Source organism: Oryzias melastigma, linkage group LG20 (assembly GCF_002922805.2).
Source record: "Oryzias melastigma strain HK-1 linkage group LG20, ASM292280v2, whole genome shotgun sequence".
NCBI lineage: Eukaryota > Metazoa > Chordata > Actinopteri > Beloniformes > Adrianichthyidae > Oryzias > Oryzias melastigma.
The window spans coordinates 17612269-17635328 of record NC_050531.1 but is presented as its reverse complement, the minus strand read 5'-3'; the positions used below and the strand labels follow the sequence as shown (position 1 = coordinate 17635328).

The following is a 23060-nucleotide window of genomic DNA, read 5'->3' as shown; positions in this document are numbered from 1 at the left end:
AACCCAGCTGGGATTTGAACCAGGGCCTTCTTCCTGTGAGGCAAGAGTGCTAACCACAAAACCGCCATGCAGCCTCATCTAAGCAAGTCAAAGCCTGAAACATTTTGTTCTGTATTTCATTGATTATTTTGAACTTTTCTTACCTATATTAGACTAAGAATAAATAAAAAACTGATATTTCTCTTCTGTCCTGAGTTACTCTCCCACCAAAACCAAGTGTCTATTCATACAACTGGTTTCCATTTGTTGTCTCTCCCTGAATGTTTTTAAATTCCTGGATCTAACTGTTAACATATTTTGTTTTTAGCCCTTTTGGTTTCTAAATTTTTTACTTTAATATGTTTATGTTCTTTTCTTTAGGGTTTTTCGTCCTTTTTTTAAAATATAATCAAACATTTTCTTCTGTTTTTCTGAATTCAGTTCCCACAGAAAACTCTCCATCCATAACAGGACCAAACAGCCCCGTTCTTAAATGAGACCCCAACCATACCGGCCCCGCAAAAATTGCTAAATATGATCAACTTATCCTAAAAAAAATTGTTGAAAAATTCTACACATAGTTTTGGAAAACTCCCAACAATATCTGAGCAAAGACTAAACTGCTGTATCTCTACATGTTTCATGAATATCAACGTTCCTACATTAGACTAACACGTCTGACGTGTTCACTTGTAAATTTAGTCTCCATTTAGTTCCAATTGAAATTCTTACCGTAGTCACAGCTGCCCTTATGGGTGGATACTGGTAGTCGGGATCAAAATATGCAAACTTCTACAGGTCATGCAGTTGGCCCGCACAAAATATCAAGATCGTAGATCACTTAGTGAAAATGTTCATGTATATTTATCTTATACCATGGTCTGGGTGAATACTCGATTCTGATTGGCTGCTGGGTGTGCATTAAAAGGTGATAATGCACAGTAATAATGCACACCTAAAAAAGAAGTTCCGGTCACACAGACCAAACGTTCGATATCACTGCGCAGGCTTCTTTAAAACACATTTTCCTTCATTGTCTGGACAAAACAAGCAGTAATGGATGAACTTTCTCTCTGAACTGATGCTTTATTCAACTTATTGTAGCGACCAGCATTTATATTCCTCTCCTTTTGTAAGGTAAATTAATATTGACAAATTAGTTATTCTCCTTCTAATAAAACACCACTCGACATGAAAGGTGTAGTCTTCTGTTTCACCACAAGAGGGAGATTCTCATTTTAGAGCAGCTCAGAAGAACGAACCTGCCGTGAAATGAAACACAGACAGAAGCTGAATATGTTCTAGCTGCTCACTGAAGGATTAACGTCAGAAAAAGAAGAAAAATATCCTAATTTGTCCGGGTCTTTCTTTCAAAACAGCGACACTTTACCGCTGCAGCTGAGGTCTGTAACGGCTTCAGGCTTCATGCCGTGTTCCATGTCACCGTGACAACAAACCGCATCACGCATCAAATAGTCCGCTTTTTTGTGAAAAAATGAGCTAAACCAAAGAAATAACAAGAATAAAGTACTAAATATTGATTAAATATTTATTTATTTTGTAAATGACCATGGTATAAGCGGGATAATACCCTCCGAAGAGTGCATTATGAGAAATTAACGCACTTCACGTCGGACGGTTTAGGCCTCCGCGTCGTGCGTTAATTTCTCATAACGCACACTTCGTCGGGTATTATCCCTTACATAGCGAACACTTATACAACATGCAAGGGCAAGTTAGGGTGAAGTGAGACATGCATAGATTTTAAATGTTTTTAACCCCCCCTTATCCTGCCAACTCCCCAAGGAGTTTGTTTGTAATGTTAGCGTGATCAATGCATTTTCACTCCCAACTCATCATATATGAACGTTTGGTTTTGGGTGTCCCAAACTCATCGATTTTTAAAGTCCTGGCTGTTCCCATTTAATCAGGGGTCCCCAATCTCTGGGCCACAAACCGGTACCGGTCCGAGGGACACTTGGTACCGGGCAACAGACGCTAATCAGGGATTCCCAAACCACGGTCCCCTAACCCGGTACAGATACTGTGTCCCAAGGGTTGAGGACCCGGGATTTAATGGTAACAGCCAGTACGTTAAAAAAAAAAAACGACCAGTTGGGGACAACCAAAAAAAGTGAAACAAAGGGGGCTAGAACCATACGTCCATGTGTGACAAATTGGGAGGGAAAGGGTTTAGGATAAGTCTGAACTCCTTGTATGCAGCCTGACTTTTAGAAATCAGAGGACATCAGACTATTAGAGCATAGTTTTAGTGGACATCCTACAGGCACTTACGCATCATGTGCCCACCCAGTGTGTGCAGCATTTGCGCACAGTCAGTACTCGCACCTTACCAATGACTACAGTGTAACGTAATTGAACCGTACAACAGCATCGCTCATACGTTCCAAGTGTTCGAAACTATAAACTTTCCAGACACACCACAATCATACGTTCCTTTTTCATGTCAAAGGAACAAACTACAAGGCAACTGCAAGACATTACGCTCATGTCCACGACCCTCTATGGGCCGAGACAACCCAAAAGCCAACAGCACCAGTACAGGTCAACCTACCAGTATGGGTGTATGTGACTAAGGCCTAAGAAACACCACCTGTGAACGTTTTGTTTTAGGTCAAGACAAAAAAAATCAAAACACCAACTAGTAAGCTAAAATGCAAAACTGTAAAAAAAAAAGTACATCAATTATATAACAAAAAATGGCAACAGTTGGGAAAATCTGACATATTGTGGTCTTGTGATAGGATTTTTTATTTCAGCTGTAAGGTGGGACTTTGGAGTTTGTTTTTCTTTGATAGCTCAATTGATTAGGGCAGGTCAGTTAATTAACCAATAAAATTAAATAAAAAGATAAAATACTTAGAAATAAATAACAGAGAATTACCCATCCCTATGCCAAATACTAGCACTTTTGGAACTTCAATGCTATGGCAGGGGCTTACTATGCTTTAGAAAGAGGTATGACAAATAAAAACAACCTGCGTTCTAAGGATGAACCAGCAGCCCTTACAGCTGAACTTTTGCAACAGTTTTCTGTTTGCTGTTCCAAAGAAGAAAAAAAAAACAGATTGTTTGCTCATTCAGAACATTGCTGCCAGAGTTTAAACAAGAATCAGGAGAACTGACCACAACACTTCTGGTCATAAATCCCTACCCTTGCTTCCATTTAAATATAGAACTGATTTTTAAGTACTGCTGCCGGCTTATAAATCACCTAATGGTGTGGGACCCAAATAACTGTCAGATCCACTTGTGGTTCAGGAAAACCCATTAGAGCTCTGAGATTTGCAGGAAGCAATCAGCTGGTAGAACTTCGGTGCGCACAGATGATGTCCCGCAACTGTTTCTCTAAAAACTGTGCTCCTTTCTGTTTCTATTCCTCCAGTCTTTACATTCTTTCCCCAATTGTAGCTCTTCAATCCTTTAAGCAATTAGCATTGTGGAGAAACAGAATTGCGCTGATATGCAACACTTTATGAGGGTTACGCAATCAACGTAAATCAATGAATTCTGTCACAGAGAAAACTAACGTAAAGTGTTGCCGTTAATTAATTCCAGCGTCAGAATCAGCTGATTTATAGTGATTGCGTGAAAAGTCAAAGGGTTACGGTATGCTAAAGACTGTGTCTTATTTAGGCGTCGCCAGTGACATAATCAATCATCTTCTTGGTTATGTATATTTCAAAGTTTTAGAATTTTTGTAAAGCTCTTTGAATTTCTTGTCTACATAAGGTTCTGTACTAATAAAAGCCCATTGATAGACTAGTCAAACGACTATCATGCTTGAAAAAACTTTAAATATATAAAACTGAACACAAAAAAAAATATGAAATATATTTGTGTTTTTTCCCAAAATTCAGTCGTCTTAAACAGTAGGGTATTTCCATTGTGTTTCATAGAAAAAAAGCAATACGATCTTTAGCTCTCCTATCTGATCAACATGTTGTTCTTTGACATGTATTGTTGAAGATCCGTTGGCAGAAAGATGCTTTTTACATGACTCCTCTCCACATGCACTGCTGATCCCTAATCATAGGGTCCAGGGTTGCAGGCTTGTCAGTGGCAACTCAACGCACTCATCTTCACAGATGAGCAGAGACCCATCTGTTATCAACGTACTGTTTCTCAGGGAAGCGTCAATGGATAACACATTGTTTAGTCTTTATGTCCCCCTAAAGAACCTTATGATGGAGGTTTATTGCTTCATGTGGAAAAATTTGATTCCTTATAAAATAACTTTTTTAAAGTTTTTCTAGCAGGATCCAGCTTTGAAAACCATATGACAGTCAAGAAGTCACAACTGAGTATTTGGAAGATGTCATGTGAGCTCAAAGTAAAGGCCCAAATGCTCTGTGACTGACCCTGATCACACTTTTAAATAGTTCTCATGTCTTTCAGAGGCATTTCCTCGCCCCGCACCAGATGACCTCATTTCACGGGCCAAGACTAATCATCCTCAACATGTTCTGCAAGCTGGACAAAAAAAAAAGAAGATGTCTGGACAGGAAATTGCTCCGCTCAGATAAATCCACAACTTTACATATTCATCAGGGAATTTGGCCAGCCAAATGTCTGTGTTGTTTGCTGAATCCAGATGAGCTTATTTTGAGAATCCTTTGCCAAAACCACAGCGTCTTAACTTTGGGTGCAACAGCCAGTCAGAAGGGGAAAGTGAAACTTTTACCAGCAATGCTGACAAAACCAATCGAACATTGGATTTTATAAAACACAAAATAATTAGAGCCACAAAAATACCTGCTGCAATTGAACATCTATGTATTAGGTCTATCATTTATTGGACTTATTCCAAGCTACTAAAATCACAACTAAAACTCCTGAGTTTGTAAAAAGAAAAAGCATTTTTTTAATTGCTATTTTTAAGATTAGCAAACCAACACATGTTTACTTATGATTGCTGTTTTCCGTTTTTTTTTTTTTGTTTTTGTTTTTTTTTAACGCCCTTTACAATAAAGGCGCCAAAGAAGCAAGTTGGACTAGCGGGTTATTCCTGTTTTCCTTCAACAAACTTCCTAGTAATCCATGTAATCACCAACTTCTAAGGTAACCATGTCACCGCTAGCTGACTTGTTACAAAAACACTGATTATGTTGACAGCCAAAAACTTGTCAAAAACCAATGTCTATTGTAAGGGGCATCCACACATCCATCATCTAAACCTGTCTTTGTCCCTTTTGAGGTTATGGGGCTGCTGGAGCCTAACCCAGCCACTTGTGGCCAAAGGTGGGGTACACCTTGGACAAGTCACCAGTCAGTCGCAGGATTGTCAGGGTATCACTATATATAGTATATATTAATTTCGTTGTGTTTTTTGTTGCTATTTGCTAATAAAGTTCCAAGCTCTTTAGAATATTTTTTACAGACTACATAGACCAAAATTCAAGGAAAAATACATTTAGGAGTGTGAAGCTTAAACTCTATGGTCATTTAAACGTTAGACTGATGTTATTCGTACATATTTTTAACACATGTGTGCCACACTTTTGTTGTTGGGTTTTTTAGCGCATGCATGGCTAACTTTTGTTGTTGGCTAACTTTTGTTGTCGGTCATATGTATTTTTTGCAGATGTGTGCCACACTTTAGTTGTTGGTCGCATGCTTTTTAGCGCTCGCATGGCTAACTTTTGTTGTTGCCAACTGTTTGTTGTTGGTCACACGCTTTTTTAGCGTATGCATGGCTAAATGTTGTTGTTGGTCGCACATATTTTAAGGGCTAACTGTAAAAAAAAACAACGGTTACAAAGAGGCACATCAAATATTTTAAGTTGTCGACCAATTTCATAATGGCGTCAAGCCAGCCTCTCACTGGACTCCCATCAAGACGACCACAGACTGTGCAGCCAATGAACGATGTCAACTTAAAGAGAAAAATTATTTGGTCGCTGCAAAATTTAACATTTTCTTAAAACATCTGCGACCACCTACCAAATTTGATCAAAATCTTGCATTTAAGTAATTGCACAGTGACATATTGGGATATGTGACCATAACCTGAACCACGTATTTCAGCATTTAAAACAAGAGTGTTCAAGAGAAAAATTTAGCACTGGTTCCACGTATTTTAGAAATTATGTGAAAATAGTAAAATCCTAAACTTTAATAGAGAAAACACTGAGAGAGAGATCCCAGTTAGGGAGTTATTTTCTCATATATTTACTAGCCCAAATCATGTACAATGTATTTGGTAGGAGACACATACAACCAGCAAAGATCTCTGTTAAAAGGGAAAATGCATAAATACAAATGGTATTATCTAACTAACTAACATACAAAGCCTCTTTAATATTTGACATGCATTTAACTTGTGGACTAATCAATGAATAACTCAACACATAAAATAATGCAAAAAACTGCCTATGTTTTTGTCCAGCGCAGATCCCGGTAGAAGAATAAAGTGAAGGTTTCAGGCAATGTGTCAGTCAGTTTTATGATACACAAGGCTCCTTTAAACCCCTTCTCACATGATCTGAAGAAATAACACTCTTTAGAAAAATATCAAATGTTCCTCTTGATGCGCGTGTTATACTTTGGCTAACACGTTCTGTTTGTTCTATTAACAAAACCTTGGATCCCACCCAACGGAGCCTGTCATAGTGTGCATGTTGAAACACCACAAACCACATAGTTGGCCTTTGCAACAACTTGCTCCCACTTGGATCTGGCTCGAGGCGAAAGAGAAAAAAATATGTAACCAATGCAAAAACAAAATGTACTTTCAATTACATTCTTCCAAATCAATTAACTCATTAAATCCACAACAAATGCACCAACTTCTGCCGCGGGCATGTCATCTTACAAAGACATGTGGGTTACACACGCACACACACAAAAAAACAACTAGAGCAAAGTTCTCCTGCAAAAAGAGTCGGTAATAGAAACACTACTTAACTTCCTTCAACCTTTGGCCAATTTGTTTACAGCTCACTTCCCTGACCCACACAAAAGCCAATCTGTCGATCACAAAAAACATATCATGTCAAAGAAGGCAGAGTAGGTTGTGAAACATTAAAGTGACATTTTTACCCCAACTGACCCTCTGCTGTTTTCTGAACTTGACTTTCACAAACTCACCTCTAGGACGATCCAACTGCAGAATTCTCTAACTATGTACTCCCAACTTGAAATATTGGAATTCCAAAATCAGCTTTTTAGAATGCAATGAAGAGGCAGAGCTTTCTTATTGTAAAAAACTTAGCTGCTTTGAATTCAACATGATGACGTCTTCCTTAATGTTTCCGTTTTAAGCATTCTGCACGTGTGTCATGTGACCCATCTTCCAAGCCGGTCACAGTGTTCATCTTTTCTTTCATTTGTTGGACCACTGGGTCGTGGCTGGAAATTGGAAACAGTGTTTTGACAGTTTCGACTGAGCTAGCCTGAAATTTACGAACTATCAGGCATCAACTTCGCTTCAAATTTCTTGCCAAAAGACAGAAGAGATTAGTCCTTCTAAATGTAGCAGAAATGAACACAAACAAAATAGACATTTTAAGAAAGGGGGCACCATTTCTAACTTTGGTTTGAAAAAAGATCTTCTGAGGGCTTTTTATGCAACATGAAACTACATCTTCTGACATGTTTTACCATGTTTCAGGCAGCGGTATTGAAGCCGATTCTTTTTGACTCCCAAACACAGCTTTTCAGTAACCAGCCTGGCCTACAGAATTGCATGAAAGGAGCTTAATGATAAGCCTTCCTGCAGCTAACCCATTATCTTTGGCAGACGGCTGTGTTCACAAATGGGTGTGTGTCAGGTGAATGAAGATGGAAGTGCAGGGTTGGGATGAAAACAAATGGGAACCGTAAAATTAGCAAATTGACGTTTTCTTTTAAATCTAACATGGTGGATCGTGAATGAGAGCTTTAAAATCCCGCTGATAAATCCTACAGATGTGGCATTATTCCTTGGCAATAACTGCATACAGACTAGGGCTGCCACAATAGGTTGACTAATCAACGACTAATCGACTATTAAAATAGTCGAGGACTAATTTAGTAATCAATTAGTTGTTACTTTATATTATATGAGGTCAGAGTGTAATAAAGTTGAACATTATAATGGCATTATGCTAGCCTTTTGGACCTTTTTGGCATTTATGACGATTTTTTTAGACTATTTTGAAGTTCAGCTAATATTTCAGCTGCATGCTAGCAGTTTTGGCTAACTTGGGCTTTTTTTTAGTTTTTTAGGCTGTTTTGGAATTTAATTAATGTGAAATATCAAGGTTGTAGACTGCTTGGTGAGCATGTAAAGCCAAAACGTTCATGGTCATTTTTTCTATGGGTATGCTGCGGGCAACAGATTGCAGCGAGAACTTAAACAACACATAAGAATAGGAAAGAGTTAAATAGGTGGGGCACATGTGTGTCGCACAGATTTTATCTTTTTCATCCCACCAAATCCTCCGCCTTTGCATACTTTGTGTGGCATCCTACGGGAATCCTGTGGGAACTTACTTATCCCCTGTACACCTCATGTGTGCGACATTTGCACATGACACAATTAGTAAGTATATGATTAGTAAGGAACCAGTAAACGCACTTATGAACGACTACAGTGTTCATAAATGTGGTGTAAGGCCACCATCACACATACATGATAAGCCTTATAGATACTTCATGATACACTTACCACAGACAAAATTTTACTTTTAATGTTTATGATGTCCCTTGAGGTTGCCACACAAGTCTCAAGGGAACTGCAAGACACACTTGCGATGCCTTTAAGATGTGGACGCTCCAGTCTATGACCCTCCACGGGCCCATACAACCCAAAAAAAACATGGTTTTGGTTCTGCATGTGTCTAAGGCTTTAGTAGAGCTGCTTTTTTATATGACAGAACAGTCTAACTGTAAGTGGGTTTTAACCCATGGTTGAATTTCTGAAACACATTGAACAATAGAGAATGTAGGCAGCAATATTTTTTCTTAATTATTTGTAATTCTATTGTTTTTTCTTCATATAACTCCAATAGGGAAAACGGCTACTTTAGCCATAATCAGACGTTAGAATACTGAAAAGTGTCCAAGAATAACTTAGTTCTATTGCATATTTATCCTCTGTTAAAAAAATACAGATATTTTCAAAATGTCTATTTTACAAGATTTCAAGAAGGGTAACTTAAATGTCAAAAATAGATCTTTCCTTAACTTTTCCCTCAAAAGTTAAAGAACACCGGAAGCTAAAAGAAATCGGACACAAATGTCATCTTTGTACAGGTCAATCTGTGAAAGTATTGTTTGACATTAAACTGGTCTGGGACATAATAATAGTAGGACACCACTGCTATTGATTATATTATTAGTATAAGGAACAATCAGAAAAGATTTACATTACTGGATGTCCTCAAATGCAGTCGATAAGATGACGAACGTCTATACATTTTTCTTTCTCTGGTCTACAATAGTATGGAACCAAATCATTGATCTCAATGTACCAACCAATTAGTGTTTTTTATGTATTTTTATGTATTTCTCAAAATTGCAGTTGATTAAAAATGGATATTGCAAACTTTAAATGTGTAGCATTTAAGGGTTTTCAAAACAAATACCCGAAGGATGAACATTTTAAGGACAACTAAACCATTAGATTAGAATATCTCAACGCCTTCAGATTCCTTTCGCCTCTTCTGATGGAAGAGCCAATGATAAGCTTGGTTGTCCTAACCAGCGTGTTAAGATAACAGCAGGTCATGACTGTAACCAAAATAATACAAGCTAGCTGGTTAACAGAGCTGACTTTTAATATGTCACTGTGGACCCAATATGATCATTCCAATGAAGGAATGAAAGACACGGAAAACTAGTAATTTGTGTCTAACTCTGCACATGAGTTTGAAAATAAGAATTTCTGTTATTCAAGTTTCAAGGCCCAAGGACGAAAACAACAAAACCAAAAAGACAAGAATTTGAGAAGCCACATTGACAACAAACGCTGACCCTGAGTCTAACAGTCGTGTGATAGCTTGGTATGGCCATTGCATTCTCCGGCAGAAACCACAGAACCCACTTGGCACAGCCTGAAACTCTCCCGTCATTCCTACAAGCTTGCGAGTCAAAATCCAAATGTTTGGCTTTCTGCAGACGTTACTGTATTCCTCCCACATAAACACAATGCTAGTTTATCAGCACCTGCATGTCCACTTGGACACATGTTCTTCTGTGGAGAGCCCTGAAGCCTTTTCAGAGTGACCCAAGGTGGGGGGACATGTTTGGATTAGATAAGCGTCCCAGAGTGTTACGCCACTCTTTGATGTGGCAGAAGTGGTTGTTTTCAGATCCACTCTCAAACCTTACGTCAGACTGACCCCTACGTAAATGGAGCATCTGCAACATATTTCATACTTCACTTTGACCTGTTTTGAGAAACAGAATTGTTTCAGTTTGCTTTTTAAAATACATTTTATCCAGGCAGTTTGAAAATCTGGTCTAGTGGGAAATTAAGAATGCAGCAAGAACAAGAGGGAGAATGGTCCAAGAGCCGTACAAAACAAAACAAAAACTACACCAAGGAGTCAGCGGGACAATGAATCAGCACAAAGTTGGAAAAAGGCTTCTGGGTTTGTTTTTGGTGAGGGTTACAGCCCTAAGTAAAAGTATGCCTATTTATGTTTCAGAACTATCAAGCTATAGTCACACCACCCTCGGAAAGATGTGTTCAAGTGGCCACCTCAAATGAATAGTCTGTGTGAAAATGCGCGTTTCAACTTCTGTGTTAAAAAATCTCGCATCAACGGGTAGCTACACAAGTTTCTACAGCCGTTTTTGGGCTCTACGTAGAAAAAGCATAGCCATTGAACACGCATTGAAATTTAAAGCAGGTTGAACTTTGACCAATCGGGAACTCGGATTTGGTAGGGATGGCATCCTTTTAATTTGCGGAAGTGCCAATTGTTAGAAAATTGATCATGATGTACAAATTAATAATTGCACGTTGTGCACAGCCAGAATTCTATGACACCAAGACTTTCATGTGTTGGAATAGAGCTGTGAAAGAAAAAGTCTGGACCAATATTCACAAGATTTGCACAACTTCAACATTACGCATCGAGCATCTTCCAACTCTAGGTGGTGCACATGCTCTAGTAAACAGTAGAAAAAAGATAGAAGAAGGCCCCTCCCTGATTCTCCAGTGTGAACACCATGGGCTATACTCTTCACATGGCCTGTGTGTCTGTGTCTTAATGGTATCATTGGCATGTTTATATGTATTTATATTTGTGTGTGTACATTTCATTTACTATTTTTTACAATTTTTTTCAATTGATTTATTTCTACATATCTTAACTAGTTTTGATATACAGTACATTTTTTTATTATTTTGTCCATTATTTTCTTTACTAATTTCTGTTTTTATTGCTTGAAAGAAACAATAAAAAACAACAATAATAATAATAAGCTGAGTTTGTAAATATACAGTGTTCAAGTACACACCTCTCTCTGCAGTGTAGTGTCAAAACACACCAAACCTGAAGATTCCCTTTTAATTTTAGACATTTCCTGTGCTATTGACTTTCATCTCACAACCTATCCTGGTCTAAACCGAAGGGAAGCCCAATGTCTTCCGGATTGGAGCTAGGGTTCTTGGAGCAAGGTGCAGTTTACCAAGTAACCACTAGAGGCAAACAAACTAGTCCTTATTCGCTCCAAAGTACAACAGAAGAAAATATACTTTTAGTAAAGCCATATCATGTATTTAAACCCAAATCGCCACTCAAATGGTAGTTTGGCCTTTGATTGACAGGTGACTCCTGAGCCTTCACAATACAACCTTTTTACTGGGCGTGTTCCAACCACTGTCAGGTATGTTTGTGCAACCCACATGCCCATTTTTAGAAGGGCTGGTGACATCATATCCATCCGTGATGAGAGACAACCGCAGAGCTGGAAAACAACACAAACCTACACTTTACTGCCATTAGTCTTAACATGCTCACAAGAACAACAGTCTTTGTGCCAATCAAGCTGTGTTTCTATCGCCAAACTCCACTAAAGATTAATGTTTTATTAATCAGTTTAATTGTATCTAATAAAGGAGGCTATGAAATAAAACATAAATGGAAAATATCTCCTACCAATGACTTTACTAGTTTGTAGAGATTGAGATACAGGAAGTCATTTAAAATGTTTTATTTTTTATCAAAAATGATAAAAAATAAAACATTTTAGCTTGTGAAGAGCTTGTTCAGATTTCAGTCAAAGGGGTTTATTTTAAAAATTGGGAAAAATCTGTGACTTGACCAACAAAAATTGCCTCAAAATGAATAATAACCACTCCGCCAGTGCACCACCTCTTCATTCTCAGACAGCAGACGATCTACGTCTTGTTAGGCCTCCCTTCCCTCGTGCAGCCTGTGTGAGCTTGTCTGGTTCTTATCAGGAAGATTGACAGTCAGAGATGTTCCCAGGTTTGGTCATTTCCAAAACACTTCAGATGTTCTGTTTACGTGTGTTTAAGGTGACGAGCTACAATTTTGCTGTCAGACCAAAGGGGGAATACATTTTCGTTTGGAGCTTCTAAACTAGCTTCAGGCCGAGTCAACACCTGACTTTCATTTTTAGTCATCCAAATCCGTCTCATCCCAGCAGCTTGCATAGTTGAAATACATGAATCAATCTCAGAATACTTTGAATTTTTTCAAAGCCCCATTTCCAAATCCTGGATTTCATTACTTTGTTTACTGTCACCACCCTTTTTTATTCACATCCAGCTCTAGCCAAGTTGTCACCAGCCTCCCCCGCATTAAATTACAGGCTTTTTACCCTGTCATCTTTTTTTTCTGCTGTTTTGCTGCAGGTTCCTAAATAAGAGGAGTTCACCTGTTCAAAGTTCCAATGCATTCAGCTGAAGTCAAACTTGGGTTCAAGGTCAGGATCAAGTTATTTTCCCCAAATCTGATTCCAAGTCATTGAATTTTGAGTATCTCCCAGCACTGACTCCCGATGCAATACTTTAGATCACATTTATAAAATGAACAAATTTAATAAAAAGATCAAAAATTTTCCACAATTTTATTTTAATAACCTTTTTATCATTTAACACTTAGAAAGCACAGTTCTATGAACAATCAAGGAAAAACAGAACTACTTTCAACTAGAAAAAATTGTTAACTAGTAAAAATAGATGATAGTATTGTAAGTGCCAAAACTGTCCTTTGACAGTCATTTACTTTTTATTTATATTGGTGTGGTAGACGTGTCTCATGGTAGATAGTGGTGATTATGTGTATACAGTAGGGCAAAAAAGTATTTAATAAGCCACCAATTGTGCAAGTTCTTCCACAAAAAAGAGGAGAGAGGTCTCTAATTTTTATCATAGTTATACATCAACCATGGAAGACAAAATGAGAAAAATAAAATCCAGGATCACATTGTCTGATTTTTAAAGAATTTATTTGAAACTTATGGTGGAAAATAAATATTTGGTCAATAACTAAAGTTCATCTCAATACTTTGCTACATGACAGCAGTCAAACGTTTTCTGAAAGTCTTCACAAAGTATTCACAAACTGTTGCTGACATTTTGGTCCATTCCTCCATGCAGATCTCCTCTGGACCAGTGATATTTTGGGGCTGTCGCTAATCAACACAGACTTTCAACTCCCTCCAACTCCCTACTTATTTGGCCTATGGTATATAAAATTCACCCATACACATAAGTGGAATGTACAACAGTTTTGTACATCTTTCTTTGACCGCTAACGTTTTGATAATGCTAATGCTGTGATTCTATGACACCTCATTGCTTTGATGTTTTGTCGCTTTGACAATTTGTTACTTTCTGGATTTGTTCCCGTGTGTCTTGTTGGCTGCTTTAAAGCAGTAATAATGACTTTTCCCAGAGCTTGTATGCAAGGTCCCTTGGTCGTCATCTCACTGCCATCGCTCCATTTAATTCTCATTAAACACAAGGAAAACTAAAATACCTTTATAAGCCATCATTTAAGTTAAGATGAACCAATAAAGAGACTTGTTGACATTTTTAAACTTTTTTGTAAGTTATTGAGCCCAGAAGTGAGAATATCTTGTTAACTTTACCAAATTATTTTTGTACGCCTTCTGCTCAAACTGCTGCTCTATCTTGTTGCGCTTTAGAGCTATAAAATATTGGGGTTTGTTCATGATGTACAGACTTCTAGTGAAGTATTTGACTGCAATCATAAGATTGAAATACATAGTTCTAATTATAATTATGAGAATAAAATATCCAATCCCTGATCGGGATGCAGCATCCCATTCTGATCGAGCCTAAAAAGGCCAGATTTTCAATCACGTAGTCGGATCGACACATTTCTAGTTTTAGGAGCAGAACAAAGATCTCCAGTGCTCAATCTTTTTCCTCGGTTTAGCTTTAACCCTAGAACACTTTCGCTATAAAATGTTACACCATCACTTTTCCCGGGTAATTTTTACCCGATATAAAATACCCAATAAAAAGTATTTCTCGTAAAAAATAGATCAAGATATGAAAACACATAATAAATTAGAGTAGTTTACTGTTATTTCAAACTGTGCTTTATGCAACAAAGTGGGGGAAAAAAGCATAGGAAGATCCTAAGAACATGCTTTAAAATGACTGAAAAAGTAGGAATTTGAGAAGAAAAAATTCCTAAAAAAATAAATAATGATACTGTACACTTGGCCTTTGGTCCACTCATTCCTGGGACATGTGAGACTTTACTCAGGGACCCATGACACTCAAAAAATGCAACAAATTTAAGGTAATGTAAATACTTTTGCTCAGGTGAAAATCGCTCTAGGGTTAAAATATACTATCATAAAATTAGGAATAGCTAAAACAGAATGCAGAAAGAAAAAACAAAGATAAGACATTTGAACAAGGTCGACATGCAGATCTGTATGCAAGAGCGTCAGTAAGAGCTTATTCAATCTTTTATTTGATGTCTTCTCTGCCACGACCAAACCCAAACTCCAGTCAACATCAATCCCACTCCCTTGCATCATCCTGCACGGTCTTCTCCATTTAATTTCATAGCATCCCTAACTTCCCGTCCTCCATAAACCTATTTACATTCCGCAGCTCGAGGTTGTTACATAACCCCGGAGCGGCGTGAGGTAATAAGCACTGACAACCATTTCTGAGGCATTTCCCACACTTCTCAAGTGTTTCTGCAGAGCTGCAGTAGCAAAGGGCTTGACTCGTGTCAGCTCTTTACCTGGGAATATGAGAATTTAAAGACTGGGATACATTTTCAACTCAGCTTCCCAGAGCTGACTGTTGGGTGGGCTTGAAAGCCAAGCAAACGGATGCTGGCAAATGCACTGCTGCCAAGAAACAGTGGAATAAAATCTATTGAATTGAACTTCAATGTATTGAAGTTGATCCACAAGATTCAACAACAAAGAGACAGCAGGCAAAGTAAACCTTGGAGTATAAACAAAGAGGAAAGAAAAAAATAACAGTGATCAGCAAAAGGAATCTAATAGTATGCAACCTAAACAAATCAAAAAAAGCATGAATGAGTTGATTTGTCATCGCCATACGTCATCGCACCCTCTTTTTGCTTCCAGAACAGAGATATGCCACAAACTCCTGTGACATGCTGCTGTCTATTGGCCTAGTCAAAACTGTCCAAATGTCTTTGAAGGTGGCCCACACAAATAACAAAGTCATAGACCGCTCATGTTCATGCACATTTTTTTCAACCAGGATCATAAGGAGCACAGGTTGTAGCAAAGACTTGTACAACAACAAGGGTAAAGTAAGGGGGGATTCAGAAAGATGCGGGTGTGATTTTTTTTTTTTATATTTGACCCGTCCTCCGAAGCACGTATGTGGCCCGAAGGTGCTGTTTACATGATAAGTACATGCCCCTTACAGGTTTACCTATCGTCCTCCCGCACACCCTGTTTCTAGCCAAAATGGCAGTTGTGACTAAGGGCACCGTACGACATCATCACCCTTATATCATAAGTGCATGTAATTTACACTAGCCTTACAAGTACTTTACGATACACTTACCACACACATGACAAGTGATGTTCTTTTTTTTTAACAAGCCTTAAGGGAACTACAAGACACACCTGTGCTACACTTAGGATGCACCTTGAACTGGCCTCTCAACAACTCTCTATGGTCCTAAACAACTTAAAACATTTCAAAAATTACTACTCCTTTATGTCAAGTTAAATTTCTGATTTGGATATCCCAACACTTTATGTGGGTTTTAAAAGACAAATCAGATCAAAAAGTTCTGGAGGTTTCCACTGCTGATATCGTGAATATCGCAAAACGAGCCACCAGCCACCCTACGGAGGAAACTAATTTCAGCCGCTTGTAGTCGGGACCTCGTTCTTTCGGTCATGACCCAGAGCTCATGACCATAGGTGAGTATTTGAACAAAGGTCGACTGGTATATTAAGTGTTGAATAAAGGAAAAGATTGGAACAATAACAACAATCGTTAGACCCTTTTGCCAGATATTAATTAATCTGAATGTTTGATGCTAATAAGGTTGAAAATAAACCATTTTCTAACCTAAAATGTCCTTTTAAGTCAAACTGGGGTCAGCAAAACATTGCTAATACGAGGACCTTTACGCAGAATTCCTAGTTTTAAACTGCTTTTTTTGGGGAGCTGGCAAGGCCGTGGGAACATTTGCATATCATTTTACAGACAGGACCACTTTATTGCTAATATACTTTAATTTTTGTGATTGTGTTTGTTGAAAAACAGCTGTATTTGGGGATTTCAGCGACTATGCTACAATGTGTTAGCAAGTCTTCCTTGGGAGTGATTTAAGAGGAAAACGAACAATTACGTGCTTTAGGGTTTTAGCCCTAAATTATGCTGAGACGACGGGGATGTAGAGAACAAACAAGATCTTAAAACTCTTCAAAGAACTGCACCCATAAATTATGGATCCAGTGGCTAAACATTTGAGTTCCCTTTTGTTGGCGTGGTACTTGAACACGCCACAAGAGGACAAATTCAGATCCTCGTTTCCTCCAGGAGGACTTTTGTATGCCGACAGTAAAGCTGACAAAACACTATCTTGTGTTGCTGCTGTTGAGTGGAGGTAAATACGCTGTTATTACCCCCTGCTCGAGTGCGGGAGGAGAGAGGGTGGAGAGGCGTGAGGAGAGGCAGTTTAGCGCTAATCCTTCATGGCCGCGCATACCGTCGACCAGATTGACTCTGAAGTTAATGGCGCTTTGAGAGGAAGCTTGTGTCTGCTGTCATGCCCCCTGAGATTGAAACAAAGCCATCAAGGACCCTCCCCCCGAGGAAGATCAGGTACTCCAGAGCGACACTGTCTGCCTGAGATTAGCCACTTCAGAGGGTTTTTTTTCTGAAAGATCCCTCTTGCAACTTATGAGCACAGCTGAGTAACACGTGCAAGAGAATGTTTTGCAACCCCCAGATGGCTCATAGGAAAGAGCTGGATGCAGGCGCTGGTGTTTGGGTGGGTGGAGACGCACATCAAGCGTCAAAGACAACACCCACTCCACGGACGATGGCTCTTTCAACCCTCTGTCACCGAGCCTTTGAAGACGTGAGGCGTCCCGACGTATCTATTGCACAATTTTTTTTTGATCAGATGCAAATACAGGCGGGGAACTCCAGTGTCGTCCAGAATCTGTACGGGGAATTGTGTTTTGATTTCAGTCTCCTCAGGGTCATAAACCTAGGAGTGTCACGCTTGTGGTCTGAGGCGTGTGTTGATCACGAATCCTCCTGAAGAAAAACCCAGCTGTACACTTTCAACACACGGCTGCATGGATCAATAAAAGAGTCGCCTGTGTTCTGCTGAAGCAAGGAAAACTCTGAAGCCTCTGTAAACAAAGACATGAATGTGGATGTGGTTGCCTTTGAGTTCCTAATACAGATATTATCTTAAGAGATAGCATTAATGTTGACCAACGTTGAGGCATTACAGCCTAAAGCAGTACAGAAGGGTCAAAACTATAGACTGGCAAATCCCATGACTTCGTATAGGAGTTTTATACTTGTATCAACACTTTGTCTGCATTTTGTCTGCAGCTTTTACGTGTGCAAAAAAATGTCAATGTACAAAAAAAATAACTGATTTATGAAAAGGAAAGCAGACTTTCTCAGGTCTCATAGTATCATGGGCATGTCTTTTTCCGCCTGAGTGCACACTACTCCATGTGAGATGTGTGTGGAGCCATGACAAGCAGCCAGAAGAAGTCAAAAAAGAAACTACCGCTTGTCCGAATAGTGAAATCAAGCAACGGAAACAATTTGAATTGGTGCAGAACAAATGCTGCCAGTGAATGGTACAAACTGTTGCAGTCATCTGAAGAATCGTCATCGACACTCAAGCAAACACAGATGACAAGATGAGAGATCGTGGCATTGTCTTTCTTCCATAAAAGCCTCGGCTAAAGCTTAACCCTTCAACAGCAGAGATGCCACCAGCAACATCTAAATAACATACTCTCATTGATATACCAGAACTCTGACCGTTTATGGGATGAACATGAACCAGCTGATTCAGACACGGAGAAAAGCGGCCTCATATACATACATACTTGTTACAAACAAGTTCTAGATTTACTGTGAGCACAGTTAATAAAGTCTGACTGACTGACTTATCTCTGACTCATTTGTTTCCCCTAGATGCACCTTATAGTTCAGTGACATGAATTCCAAAATAGACCATTCGTTGATATTGCACCTTATAGTCCGGTGAGCCCTATAGTACATACAATATTGTATTTATATAAAAACAGAAAAAAGACCTGTTTTTGTTTCTTGAAAAGAGGAATAGAAGCATAACAGGTCTATAAATGACCCAATCGATTGAGCTTGAGTTCCATTCTGAAGTTCTGGTTCTGGTCCTAGACCTCTTCACTTTGGCTACCAGAACTCTAGAGAAGAAGCAATCCTTCCTGCTCTGGTTTTGAGAACTCACACAGTCGTCCGACAAGTGAAGCCCCGCTTTTGATCGTAAAAGGATAGGTACGTTTATTTGTACAGCACATTTCATGTACAGAGACAATTCAAAATGCTTTACAAAAGAAATATTAAAGGTGTGATCATTAAAATAAGATTCAAAGAAATTAAAGAACTACATTTAAAACAAGAATAGATATACAGAGTGGATGTTAGCTTTTGAATACATACTAGTCAAATGCAGCTGAGAACAGGTGGGTTTTTTACCGGGATTTAAATACACTGAAAAGTGTAAGGTTTTCTGGAAGTCTGTTCCAGATCTGTGGAGCATAGAAGCTGAATGCAGCTTCTCTATGTTTAGTTCTGACTCTAGGAACTGACAAAGACCGGATCCAGATGACCGGAGAGGTCTGGCTGGTACATACTGGGTCAAGAGGTCAGTCATGTATTTTGGTGCTAAACCATTAAAAGCCTTTTAATAGAGCTGTCACCAACGATTATTTTAATAGTTGTCTAAATATCAATCCTTTTTTTCCAACAAGTTGACTAGTTGGGTCATGCACAAACTGGATGTAAAGTACACATCTTAACTATTATTAGCTATAAACTAACTAAAAATTAGATATATAGCATTACCTGCAATAATGCTAGTGTAAATACTGTAAGATAAATTTGTCTCATGAAGATACTAGTGCTGATAGCTCAAGATGCTGAAATTGATAGCTGAAATGACTGAAAATGCTGAAGCTGATAGCCAGGTAAAATATTAGTTAAATCTAAAATGAACCTAAAAAAAATGAAAAAAGCGTAAGTTAGCCAAAACAGCTAGCATGTAGCTGAAATATTAGCTAAACTTCAAAATAGTCTAAAAAACTTTTTTAAAGCATAATTTAGTCAAAAGAGCTAGTATGCAGTTGAACTATTAGCTAAACTCCAAATTAGTCTAAAAAACCTTAATAATTCCAAAATAGTCCAAAAATCTAGCAGAATGCCATTATAAATTTCAACTTTACTAAACTCTGACTCCATATGATACAAAGTAACAGCTAATCATTTATTAAATTAATCATCTAATATTTTAATCGTGGCAGCCCTGCTTTATGAACAAGTAACATTTTAAAGTCTATCCTCTTGCAGGCAGGTAACCAGTGTAAAGACCTCAGAACTGGACTGATGTGGTCTTATTTTTAACTTGTATAATTTTGATAAAATTTATTTTTATGGAGAGCAAAATATTGAAAGTTATTTAAGGTTTAAGTTGATTTATTCCGGAATAATATTCTTGCCTTTTAATTATTCATAATTACCGGTATGTTAAAAAGTCACGGTTTTAAAGTTTTAAAAATTGGCATTCTGCTAGCATTTTGGCATGTACTACAGGCTATTTTGGCTATTTTGAAGTTTAGCTAATATCTCAGCTACATGCTAGCTGTTTTGGCTAACTTAAGCTTTTTTTTGTTTTGTTTTTTTGGCTATTTTGGAGTTTAGCTATTTTTTTGAGCTGTTTCGACTAACTTAATTTTTTTTAGGTTAATTTGGCACTTAGCTAATATTTTAGCTGGCTATCAGCTTCAGCGTTTTCGACTATTGAAAGTGGTCTTTTAATTATGATTTTGAAGTTTTGCTGTGGTGTTATTTACTAGGTCTGCAGAGCGGCAGTAATTCATTAGGAATTTGAATTATGGACGGGACTGTTGGTGTGGATTAAGCCCACCCTCTTCTCCATCATCTATCTATTTACACGTTCACCCATAGCTTACAGCCCCTCTCACTCCCAACCTAGAACTGATGGTGCAACAAAAATGGTGAGAAACATTGGAGCTATCCAGACGTACAGTTTTGACCCAGATCCCTGCTCGGACGAGGAAAACGAAGACGTACATGAATCTAGTCGTCTAAAAGTGGATGTATCAGAATGGAGTGGAACAGGAAGGTTGTGATTTGCTGCAACAGTCACACTTACAAGCTTTTTCATACATTTTGTGTTTGCTCCTGTTTTCCAGTGAATACAGAAATACTCATAAATACAGTTTTAGGTTTAATAAGTCCTCCGTGGTTAGAAAAAAATGCCAGAAGAACATGTTTATAAAACCCATTGGAGTGGGTCTTTAAAGATGAAACTGTCATTCCATCTGAGCTCGGTAGAGCAGCGAGGTAAAAACAGAGTTCCTAACTGTGGGAAACCGGGAAGTTTTCAAAGTCTGAGCAGCAGATTGAACCTGGAAGTTTAGTGGCGGCTCGCGCCTGTTTGAATCTGCGCGCACTTCCTGAATTGACTGAACACCTTCAGGTTTCCATTGTTTCTCGAGCTTTTCAATGGACGGGCGAACCGAACTGGGAATTGGTCCAGTTCGCTTCTCGGATTTACGTATCAGCAGTGGAGAAAATGAAAGGCGGTCCATCAAAAGCTTGTTTGAAAAACCCCTTTGAAGTCGGCGCCCCCTCTTTTATGTTCAATTAGGGGTCCCTGAGTGGGGTCTCTCACTTCTGGGAGCATCCAGGTGTCTGACAGGGCTGTTTCTTTCCCCCCACAAGGAAAGCGCCATGTTGCTCCTGCGTGGATCCACTTCCACGTTCCATGAAAAGCACACGGGAGTGGTGGCACTCACCTTTGCGATGGCTTTCCTGTAGCGCATGGTCGCTTTCTCGACCAGACCCTGGACCTTGATGACGCCATCCCCGCACGGAACGACCACCCGCGTCCTGCCGAAGCACACCGTCACTTTCATCTCCAGCAGTGGGGTTAACTCCAGAGAGGAAGACGCCGCGTCCGCGCCACGAAAACCATTCCCGGATGAAATAGATCCGCGCCTTTTGGGTCCTCAAAAGAAAAATAACAAAAAAGAAGAAGAAAAAGAAGATCCGGATCCAGCGGCGGGGTGGCGTCCTCCGCGTGCGCCGACTCTGACTGACTTACAGAAAGTTCCCCGGAGAACAGAGAGAGGAGCTCCGGACAGCTGACAACTGACACTGCGTGTTACAGCAGGCACGAAGAATGCGCAGCACGCCAGTAGCGCGGGCTCCGGATCCACTATGAATGCACTTTATACGCGTTACGCTTCCGAACCGCGCACACTAAAGGTTCGGTTTACCAAATTATGAGTCAAGAAAACTCTCACCTTTTAGCAAATCACCATGAAGCTTTTGTTTTTGTTTTTCATTTTATGCTGTAATACATTTATTACACTGTTGTAAAATGTTTACTACTCATTTAAGATATGTTGTAACATTTATTACACGTATATAAAGTGTTATAACACTTGCATTACTATTTATCTTAATTTTATAACATGTTTATTACATGCAGACAATATGTTACTACTTTTTCAATATACGTTATAGATTTTTATCATGATCCAGGTGTGGATTTTAATGTGATAATGTACACCTAAAAAAGAGGTTCTAGTCACAAATATTCTATATCACCCCATGACTTCTTTTAAACAAATTTTTAAAAATATCTGGACAAAAATAAGGATAAGAGGGCATATTTGTCTCTGAACTGATGCTTTATTTAAAGTGATAACATATTTCTTTCTATTGCAAAATCATTCCCAGTGACCTTTTAATTATGATTATGAACTTTTTAGCCTAAATCAAAGAATCTTCGTTATTTTTATGCACAGTGGCAGTAGCTCATTAGAAATACAATTCTGGGCTGTTGACACAGAGCATCCCGCCCCTCTACCCATCGCTGAGAGCTCTGTTAGCAAGCTAACATTAACGGTACAAAAATAATGTCGAGTAATATTGGATTTATCCAATCGTACAGTTTTAAGCCAAACTCACAATTAGCTACAACACGAGTGTTGAACGTTCATCATTCACACCCACTCACTAGGGTGTGCACAAGGAGAGAGGAGACCTTGGCACGCCCATTTCAGTGACTCCATCATTAGTCCGAGTATTTTCTAGCATCCAGTTTTTTGATCCAATGCGATTTGAATTGAGAAATACTCAGAAACACAGTTTTAATTGTAAATTAGTTTATATAGGTCCTCTACTATGAGAAAAATGCTACAAAGAAAATGTAAAAACACAAAAAAGATTACTTTTATTGGAGTGGGTCTTAAACCTATCACGATGAACAGCACAAACATCGCTTTCTTTTGCCACTGAAGTCAACATCAGTGCCGGATCACTTCCACTTTCCACTCAATCT

The 23060-nt window shown here is 38.7% G+C and overlaps 1 protein-coding gene across 2 annotated transcripts in view; it reads right to left on the bottom strand.

The window, feature by feature from the left end:
- LOC112151407 (partitioning defective 3 homolog) overlaps positions 1-21966 on the bottom strand; it is a 438282-nt gene extending 416316 nt beyond the window's left edge. For both annotated transcript variants that reach the window (XM_024280344.2, XM_024280343.2), the window contains exon 1: positions 21508-21966. In XM_024280344.2, the coding sequence (XP_024136112.1) occupies positions 21508-21627 (120 nt within the window). In that variant the 5' untranslated portion in view covers positions 21628-21966. The remainder of the gene's footprint in view (positions 1-21507) is intronic.
- Between the last annotated feature and the right edge of the window lie 1094 nt (positions 21967-23060).